At 41.2% G+C, this 10,765-nt stretch overlaps 1 protein-coding gene across 1 annotated transcript; it reads left to right on the forward strand.

Moving 5' to 3' along the window:
- Positions 1-85: 85 nt before the first annotated feature.
- Positions 86-10,765, forward strand: mapkapk3 (MAPK activated protein kinase 3). Its single transcript, XM_068314674.1, has 10 exons — positions 86-635; positions 4,360-4,499; positions 6,510-6,574; positions 6,736-6,815; positions 6,911-7,037; positions 7,143-7,218; positions 7,305-7,429; positions 8,019-8,104; positions 8,193-8,273; positions 9,810-10,765. Exons 1-10 carry the CDS (start codon positions 348-350, stop codon positions 9,963-9,965), a joined length of 1,224 nt encoding a protein of 407 aa, XP_068170775.1. The 5' UTR covers positions 86-347; the 3' UTR covers positions 9,966-10,765.

Below are 10,765 nucleotides of genomic sequence, written 5' to 3' on the forward strand. Positions count from 1 at the left end.
TGAGAAACATGACTTAACTGTAGGAGGGTGGTGCTTAAACAAACAGTGACAGTGACGGCCATGTGAGCCAAGGACTCCAACAGGGGGATCACTGGATGTGGGCAAGACTTCTCTGACTGGAATATCTAGTGGCATTCAGGGGTTCTAATATTTTATACATCTATTTTAAAACGACACTAATTTTTAAGTTCTAATAGAAAAGCAGTTATAGAGTGACAAATGTGGATGGATTTATAGAAGATACTGAAGCGACAGTGGGATTACTGTGGATTCCTGCGGTGCCGAGGATTCCTGTCCGCTTTACGCACCGACTGAATCGGTCCACCGGTGACGGCAAATCGGTGAACATGTTACAAAATGAAAACGAACAGGAGAGACCACCTAGAGCACCAAAGGCTGAACCGGAGCCGGACTCCCCGACTGTGGACCCCGATCCGCAGCCCCCCGCCGAAGACGCAGCGGACGCGGACACCGACTCCGCGCACTTCACCCTGCCCGTTCACCCCAAACTGGAAATAAAGCGCAACGCCGTGACGGATGATTACAAGATCTCCAGTCAAGTTCTGGGTTTAGGGATCAATGGAAAAGTCCTTCAGTGTTTCAACAAGAAGACAGGGGAGAAGTGCGCACTGAAGGTAATGAAGTCACCTGATGATAAGTTGGTTTATTTAACAGTCATAAACACATTTTCTCTAAGGATCCAAAATGGAAGCCTAGGACGTTAGGATCCAGTTCACACATTTATTTTTCTTCTTGAAGTGATCACTCATTTATTTAAAGTTTATTTTCACCTGTTTGTCCACATCTTGATGTGGAAAATCTTTGGGCTACAATAAAGAACATTATTCTCTTTATAATGATCGAAACTAATTCAGCAGCCAATAGGAACTGACACTTGCCTCCATAAAAATCGGTCTAAAAAGCTCTTGAGTTAGGCTTTTTGAATGCTGACGTTGTAGTTTCACATGTCACACTCTGAGGCTCCCTGCAGCACATGCACATATTCCGAATATGATCACGACTGTTTTATGTTACTAGGAGTTATCACCTGTCACCTGGTCGTGGGTTACGTTACGTTACGTCATGGAGGCACGTGGGTTTTGGGTTTTTTTTGGGCGGTGACGTCTTTTTCTGGGCAACAGTGACAATTCGTTGAGGCCCTCATGCGCGCCTCGACGCTGCAAAGCTCCTCAGCGCGACAGCTGTCACCACCAGGACGCACGGATTTGCTGCTTTACAGTAATCCGTGTGGATCCCAGCCACCAGGAAAACGGCAGAGTCACAAGCGGGTCCTGCAGACGTGAACTCTGGGGACAGAAGATGAGAAAGAATGGTAAAGGGAGGCATAAATAGAAGTCACAAAGGACAGGATGAAAGGATAAGAGGGTGCAGGATGCATCGGGGCAGACACGCATTCAATGGTTAGAGATAAACAAATTATAGTAGAGTGGAAGAGTAAGGTTTTTATATTAAAAATGTTGTCAGCATCCATTAAAATCCAGAAACACAAAACTACTTCTCTCAACATTTGACACCCCCACCCCCACCCCACCCAAGGTATGTTTGCATGTGAATTGTACTGAACGAAAGGGGTTATTTTTTGTGTGTGTGTATCCAAGAGTTTTTATTGTATTTTATTGCCATTTAAGCCTGATTTACAGCATTGGTTCTGTTGTTCTAATCTCAAAGCAAATATATTTTTTTAAGCAATATATATTTGATTTGACTGGGGGTGAGGAGAGACGACTAGCTGACCGCCTTTTTAATTAAATGTTGGTCTTAACATGATGGATGGAAGCAGGTTTAATCCACTTTGCAGTTGGACCTGGAAAGGAGCCATGTTTTTAATGTGATTCCGTTTGAGTTATCAGCAGTCTTTAAACTCGTATTAGTCTGACTGTCTTCTGGAGAAGGACCTGTGATTTCCCTGAGCCACAGTCAAATACAGTACTCCACAATTTTGAAGCGTTTCTTTTGTTATGCTATAATCGTCGATTTTAATTTTTGTTCTTTTGCCTTTTTATTTTTATTTTAATACTCGTATTGTTGTAGGTGTTTTTTAAATAAAGTTGACTCAAGAGGGTATGGTGAGTAATGCTAGTGAACACATGGTCTCAGCACAATAATCCGATGGATGGATGTTTGCCGACAATGTCTGCAGAAAAATGATGCGATGACATCACAGTGATGACATTTGGATCCAATCAACTATTGATCCATGGTGTTTAGAGCTCACTGTCAAATTGAGACTGTGATAATAAATACTATGATACACTAGCTGTGTCCAGAAGATGAATACAACTCATTATTATGAGTCTGACTTTCCATCCCTCCCTCCATGGATGGATGAAAGTAACCAGAGCTCCTGGATCTGAACCCAGAACCCTCTTGCCGACAGTGCTAGTTAATATTATTCTATATAGAACGTATGAACAGAGAGATTAATGATTATCACTACATTACCTCATAAACCAGTTTGACTTTGACACTTTATTAGCCGCATCTTAATGGTAGAAGTTTGAAAGATAAAGTACCGTCTTTATCAAGATACACAATCATGCTGTGACTGATATGTGGTAAAGTATGTGTGTGCGTGTGTGTGTGTGCTATCATCATCAGGTAGAGGTGTAAATGAGTGTTACAGCCCCTGTGAATAGAGATTGGTTCAGTGGACTGTGAGGACGTGGATGATTGGCTCAGAGCAGGATCAGTTTAACGTCCATGATGTCACCTCACATTAGAAGAGAGTCCATCAGAAGATTGACTTTGTCGTCTGTGTCTCCCCATTAGTGTGTGTCATATGTGTATTATATCCACAGACTCCTCTTTTATTGGTTCATTGCAGGAAATTAAGGCACCCAGCTCACATGGCTGTCTGCTCTTATAAACGTAATAAAGCTATAAATGACATGGCGGACAGAAACCTGCCCCCTGCTTCACTTTACAAAGTAAGGACCATGTCGTAGCCGATCTCAGCAAAAACACTCAACTTCTCCTTTCGGCCACCTGCTCCTTGAAACTCCCGGCCTTCACTTCCTCTTTGACAACGTTGGAAGTGTCTCTGAGTTTAGTTTCCAAGAAATGTGAAATTAGTTCACAAATAGTGTGTTGTTTGTGTGTTTCACACACCAATGAGTCAGATTTTCTGTGAGTGCTCCAGACCCAATCTGTGACCAGACCGGCCGTCTGAACAGCAGGACTCCAGTCCATCACTGTCATATCCAAAAATACACCCTGACTGAAGGAGTGTGTTATGTCAATGTCCACCAACTGCGGAACTGTGTGTGTGTGTGTGTGTGTGTGTGTTCCAACAAACAGAGTGGGGACATTTTTAGAAAGTGAGGACATCCTCACAACTTGGAAAGGGCAGTTTGAAGGTTAGAATTAGGTCTAGGTGAGGGGTGATGTCAGGCATGTAGCTCTGGTGTGAAGGTTAGGGTTCGGGTCGGGGCTGGAGGACGCTTTATGTCAATGTGTGTGTGTCCGTGTCAAACATACACTGGCCTTAACTGGCCTTGTCAACAATTGGTCATAAAATGACTTTTCAGTTACGTCACATTTCATGAAGACAGTGGCCCTGAAAATAAAATTTATTTAACAGCAACGCTCCTAATGGCTGCTCATTATATTTATATGTCTGTAAATGTTTAAAAAAAAGAGACGGGTTTACTGGGATCTGCCTCTGGACAAATGAAATACAGTAAAGTATCATCAGTAATTTGTGATTTATCAGTAAATCTGTTTGTTTTCTCCACAAAAACAGTTTTATTTTCTCATTTCCTGAGATGCCTCTAAAAGTGTCAAACTCAAGGCCCGGGACCCAAATCTGGCCCGCTACATCATTTTATTTGGCCAGCGAGAGGTCATAAAAGGTCAGAGTGTCTAAAAATAAATAGGTCAAAAATGATGTTTCCCACAATGCAGTAATAAAGGCCATTTTAACAGTGACAAAAGCATTTGGAAAAAAGTTATTGTCTTAACCTGTCTTCGATGTTATTTTTCTTTATTCACTTATAGTTTGATCCTTAATTGATGAAGTTCTGTGGGTTTCATAATCTGATAAATTAAAATGATTTATGTTATAACAGAGAAACAAGCAAACATTGGGAGTTTTTTCTGTTTAACTGTAATGCTTGTAACTTGAATAAGTAATAAATTCAGAGTTATTTAACATTAAGGAGTAGTTACATTAATTTTACATTACATTGAGTTACATTTAGTTACATTTATAAGTTACATCTGGCCCTTGATGAAAATGAGTTTTCACACTCTTGCTCTAAAAACTTGATCAGTGAATGTTCTGTGGAACAACGATTCATCTTGAAGTTATTTCTCTGTGTCTCTTTGTTCACATCTCAGATTCTCTACGACTGCCCCAAAGCCAGACGGGAGGTGGAGCTGCACTGGCGAGTGTCAAGTGGACCGTATATCGTCCGCATCCTCAGCTTGTACGAGAACATGCATCATGGGAAGAAGTGTCTACTGATCATCATGGAGTGGTAGGAGTCACACGCCACCTCGGCACACATCTGTCAACACGTCCTGATTGAACCAACCTTTTTTTTTTTGTTTCGTTTGTTGCTCCTGCAGACATCACAAAGGATTGTACTTACAGATTTTGATGAAGTTTAAGTTTTTGTGTATCCAAGAAAAATTTGAGTAAAATCTGAAGGTAAATTTGGGTATGACTAGCTTATATTTTTCCCTTTCATCAGCATTAGGTGGGATTTTTAAACGTTTTGCTAGTATTGATGAGCCTCTGCAGCCCTGCATAGTCAGGTTAATGATTGACACAATCACCGTAGCAACACTTAGTAATATACAGTTGAGTTCAACTTTCACTTCGTCAGTGATTCGTGCCAGAATCCTCGTGCAGTCAAATAGTTCACCAGTACAGTCACCAGTTTAGCACGCCTGCAGTCCAGGAAGTGTTTAAGCTCCTCCCTCCTGTAAACACCTGAGTGGTACTTCCTGTTTCCTGTTTTAAACGTGACCCACCCCCAACACAAAGGTGACCCCTGCTGGACCAGCCAGAAATGACTTCCACTGGGGTTGGCTATTAAAAAAAAACAGTGAGGGCATGGACAATCCGTATGTGCCACTGCAATGGATCAGACTGGTTAATTTAAATTGTCAACAAATAATAAAACATTATAAAACACACACACACACAAATTCCATTCTGACTGAAGAGCAATAGGAAGATTAATCTTTTATGATCCACTCCTTTTTCACAAGACGTACAAAACAAAATGTAAATAAAATAGATGCAGTTTCAGCCCAAGACGGCCTCTTCTGTCCTCAATGACATCCCAGCATTCCACATATCCACAGCATAATAGCACATAACAGAATTAACACGCGGTTTCCATGACACTTCGGCTAATATGTGGATGAGACAGCACACATTCATCTGAGTAAACTGTCTGTGAAAACTAAGCACTTATATGTAGATTTGTGATAATATAACTGCAGTGAAAACTGACCCACTAATGTGTCTGTTGGATTCCTCCACCTCCAGCTGACCACTAACACCGTCCCGGTCACGTTGCCCTAGCTGGTGCATTGGTGCAGATGCAGCTTCATGCCTTTTTATAGGTGGATTAGTTCAACAAAAGAGTGAACATTTGGAATCCATCATAAAAAAGCATTGTGGGTATTTCTCTAGAAATTCTGTTTTTGGACTCATGACAAAAATCACACGCTTGACCAAACATAAGAATCATCATACTTACAATACCTTCCCAGAATATAAATACATATTAGTTATGACACAAAAGTAGTAGATTTAAAACTGTTACTTCAGCATAAACACATTTAAACATGTATGTTAACCACAGATATCTATAATTGTGATCCATCAAACATGCTTGTATGTTTTCACACAAAAGAGAACTTTGTGAGTTTGACTGCTACGCTGAGCTTTTTGCTGTTGTCAGCAGAATCAGCTTCAGTTCAGGTCGGTCATAAACCTGATACTGAAGACGTCGGCTCTGATGGTGAGATAAATGGACAGGATTCCATCTGGGCTTCACACATTACGATGTGTTGATGATAAAACCCTGCTTTACAAGCAAACACACAGCTGAGGTTTGAACTTTTATTGTCCTATCTTACCCTGAAAAATGGAAAAAAAATACCGTCCTCTTGTTCTTGGGAATTTTAAACTGGCTTTTGATGACTAAAGAGTTCCCATCATTACATTTTTTGACACAGCAACTATTGATATGATACTGTATGATGCTGACCTTGTTTGTCTCATTAACTCACCAGTCACTTCCTGATTTCATCAGGTTGAAGAGAGGACAATAGAAGCTTTCTTTTTTATCGCTAGAAAACATCATACCAATCCAGTAGCACAGTGTGAAAAATACAAATGCATATCAGTAAAGACAGGGTGTGTGTGTGTGTGTGTGTGTGTGTGTGTGTGTGTGTGTGTGTGTGTGTGTGTGTGTGTGTGTGTGTGTGTGTGTGTGTGTGTGTGTGTGTGTGTGTGTGTGTGTGTCCAGTATGGAGGGTGGAGAGCTCTTCAGTCGAATCCAGGCCAGAGGAGACCAGGCCTTCACTGAGAGAGGTGAGAACTTTTAACTTTCAATGAGGTGGGTTGTGACCATATAAGGCAGACATCCTGCTATCGTCAGTGAATTATTTTGTCTGTTATATTTGGTTCTTTTATTGTTTGTCGCTGGAGTTGCTTCTGGTTTGAGAGTGTGTGTTTTCCTCTTTTCCTCCCAGAGGCTTCTGAGATCATGAGGGACATTGGAACGGCCATTGACTTCCTCCACAAGATCAACATTGCGCACAGAGACATCAAGGTGACGAAACAGAGAAATCCACCACCCACACATGACTGGTTCTGGGTCAGTAAAGGAAGTTTTGTCATAATTGTTTCCCCCTGTTGCCCAACTAGCCAGAAAACCTGCTCTACACCTCTAAGGAAAGAAACGGAGTTCTCAAATTAACAGACTTTGGTTTTGCTAAGGAGACCACGTTACACAACCCCCTACAGACCCCCTGTTATACGCCCTACTATGTGGGTAAGTTGTTCTATCAACAGATTATATTCATTTAAATAAAGTCAAAAACATATTTGCTGCAGTTGTTGTTGTTTTTTTTTGTGTTTGTGTTTTGTGAATGATCAGCTCCTGAGGTTTTAGGCCCAGAGAAATATGACAAATCATGTGACATGTGGTCTCTGGGTGTCATCATGTACATCCTGTGAGTACCGGGGTATGGGGGCTGGGTGGGTGGGGGGTGTTACCCTTTGTCTGTTGATACCACTAAAGGTCACCTTATCTCTATAGGCTGTGTGGTTTCCCACCATTTTATTCCAACACGGGCCAGGCCATCTCCCCTGGAATGAAGAGGAGGATCAGAATGGGCCAGTATGAATTCCCCAACCCAGAGTGGGCTGAGGTGTCACAAGAAGGTGAGAAAACCCCAACCTAGGTTCCTCCATCAGTGATACTTTATTTATTTTTTGGTATTGATAAGTATTGAAATGTTTGGACCCAAGTGATGAGGTCAGTACCCGTAAACCGAAAGTCAGATTTCGAGCTTTATCTACAACTACAAGGAACTGACAGGTGGATATGATGGTTACAACAAAGGGAAATTTTATAATTTGGGGGGGCTTGACTTAACTTAGGGATAGGGTGAGGATCTAGGACACCCAGAACGAGTGACTGCTCCTTGATGTCAAACAGAGTCAGTTGAGGTGTGGACATCCGAATAGGGTGCTTACCCCCATGTATAAAAAGGGAATACATGTCAGGGTAGACCCAGAATATGAAAGAAGGATCACATATGATCACCAGACAGCATCTGGCTGTTGTTAGTCAGTGACAATGAATCGTTCTCTCCACATACAGCTGCTTTTCTCTTTTTTCACCAAGTCTCACGCATCTAATCCTATTTCCTGACCAGGAAACCAGGAAAAACTTCAGGAGACACAAGATGCTTGTATTTGTGTTGCTATTAACGTAGTAAGTTACTTAGCTTTTCTCTCGCTCTTCCAGCAAAAGATTTGATCCATCAGCTCCTGAAAACAGACCCTAACGAGAGAATGACCATCACTCAGTTCATGAACCACCCGTGGATTAACGTAAGTACAAAGAGACATTGTGTGCTTCCCGTTCTGTGTCCTCTTTGCTACTGTCCTCATCTTTGTTTGTGTTTCGGCACACCCACAGCAGTCCATGGTGGTTCCCTCCACTCCATTGCACACCACCCGGGTTCTGACTGAAGACAGGGAGATGTGGGAGGATGTGAAGGTCAGAAACAGAACAACATGGAGTCTCATTTACATTGCTGTGTGTCTGAACTTTTAGCTGATCCCAGTGTCCAGGGCCCTACAGCAAAATGAAGATTCAGACTTGCTTAATGGATTGAAAAAATGTATAAATCTGTGTTTCCCATTATGTAGCTCAAAATCTCTTTCATTTGACCCTGGTAAATATATTTCAGACAACTTTTACATAGTTTAAAATTCTCTCCTTACGTTTGGTGTTTTGGTGTCGGTGCTAGAAGAGCGCCACAGCTTTTTTCAGCGCAAGCAGTACTGGAAACTGACTTCATACACACATTTAGTATTTAATTTAATGATTATTTAATCAAATCGAAGCCAACATATTAACAAGTTACATCATCTAGTGAATGAAAGTAATTAAAATATTCTGAAACTATATTTATTGTCATGATCCTTAATGACCACGAGGGGGAAGTAGAGGTCACAAACTAGTCTGCACTACATTTACACAAAACACAAACAGCGCTGTACATACAAAGTCATGCATTATTCATCCCACCTTCCTCCATGATTTACACAAAGGAGTGTGTTTAAAGCTCAGAATGCTATCTGTGCACCGTAAGTCACGCTGGGGTTGATTCCCCTCCACTGTGCCAGAGTTCTGCGTTGGGCCATCACTTATGTTATCAGTGGCTGCAAATATCACGAGAGGAACAACACATTCCATCACAACAGCTACATGTATAAGAATGGCTCAAGGGATAAGATGTTGAAAGCACATTGTCAAAAACACAATACAACTCTTGAGTTCTGCAATGGTCAATGCTATATTGTGCAAAAATGTCACAGATTGCAGTTTTGAAAAGCCACTTCCCCAAAAAGCACAAAACATTTTGTTTCTTGAGAAAATTTTTCCAAGAGTCAGTTTTTTTTTCTCTCTACAGTTTTGTGAATTTATGTATAGCCAGGCTGACAAAAAAAAAAAATGCTTATTTGTTTTCTTGCTGAAAGCAAATTGTTGATGAGAATCAATACTCTTACATCTGCATTATTTAATGTGTGTGCGTGAGTATAATAAGTTTTTTAAAATTCCGTTCATCAACATCCGTGCAGCAGTTAGTTAATTAACCGTGATCCAACCAACTATTTCCGAATGAAACAGGTGTGAAAGTCAAATTCAAATCAAAGTAATACTTTTTAGGACTCAGAAAACATCTACTTTATTACAGATGTGGTCGCCTGTGCAGCTTCTCAGTTATCCAGGTCATGGTTATGCAAAGCTGTTTAAATCAATCTGGACTTTAAGAAAGTTTCTTGAAGACGTTTCGCCTCTCATCCTGAAGAGGCTTCTTCAGTTCTCGTGGTGGGACAACCCAAAGGGTTAATAAGCTGGGACAAGACCAGCCACCACAAGAACTGAAGGAGACTCTTGGATGAGAGGCAAAATGTCTTCAAGAAACTTTTTTAAAGTCCAGTGGATTGATTTAAAGAGCTTCGGATACAGATGTGGTCTATATAAACTAAACCGTACATCTCATTCAGTCAGTCTTTTCTCTCGCAGGAGGAGTTGACCAGCGCGTTGGCGACCATGCGCGTGGACTACGACCAGGTGAAGATTAAAGACCTCGACACCTCCAGTAACCCGCTGCTTAACAAGAGACGCAAAAAGGCCGCTGCGGGGGCCAAAAGTGGGTCCACAGTCTGTCAAAGTCAGTGATTCAGAAAACTGTAGGTGGGAATCCTGGCAGAAATGAAATGATGACATGATAGCAGCTAAAATGATTTGTGAAGGAGAGGATTGTTTCAAGACCAGCGCGGGACTCACTGGTTGTTGAGGAAATGCTCTCTGCAATGAAGGAGCAGAGGAACGACGGCGTCGTCAGAGGTGGACGGTTCTAAAACAAATCAAGACGTGAAGTCACAGGTTTCTACCGTCTGTGGTGGAGACAACTCTGCTCACTATAAGCCTCGTCTGTTTTTAATTCTTCTCATGTTTGTATCTTGTTTTACGTAGATCTTTCCTTTTTGTAAATGAGGTTTGAGTGAGTACTCTTGATTTTTTTTTTTTTAAGGAGCATGAGTTTTATCCAGATCACATGAAAATATCTAGACTGTTCTTGTGATGAAGGCAAATGACTGACTTTGTACATTTAAGTGGATTTTTAAAAAAGCATGCTCTGTAAATCTTTTCTCGCTGTTTTCACTAAAAACGTTGATCAAACAATTTCAGTTTCACAGGTAACGATTTTCAATGTAGCCAAACCCATTTCCCACTTCATCCCCCACACTCTGAGGGTCTTGACACAGACAAATTGTAGTAATGGTGTGTATTTGAATGTTCCGCTGACTATTTTGAGTTGTCCATTGTGATTTTGCACAGGTTGTGTAAATCACATATAAACAAGCCCACTGTGGACAGACTGTAAACAGACTGTGAAACTACAACACTCAATATTACCTGTGTTGGCTTACATTTGTCTTTTTTCTTGAAGAGATTAAAGAAACGTCTGACACTGA

This window comes from Antennarius striatus, chromosome 5, assembly GCF_040054535.1.
Source record: "Antennarius striatus isolate MH-2024 chromosome 5, ASM4005453v1, whole genome shotgun sequence".
Taxonomy (NCBI): domain Eukaryota; kingdom Metazoa; phylum Chordata; class Actinopteri; order Lophiiformes; family Antennariidae; genus Antennarius; species Antennarius striatus.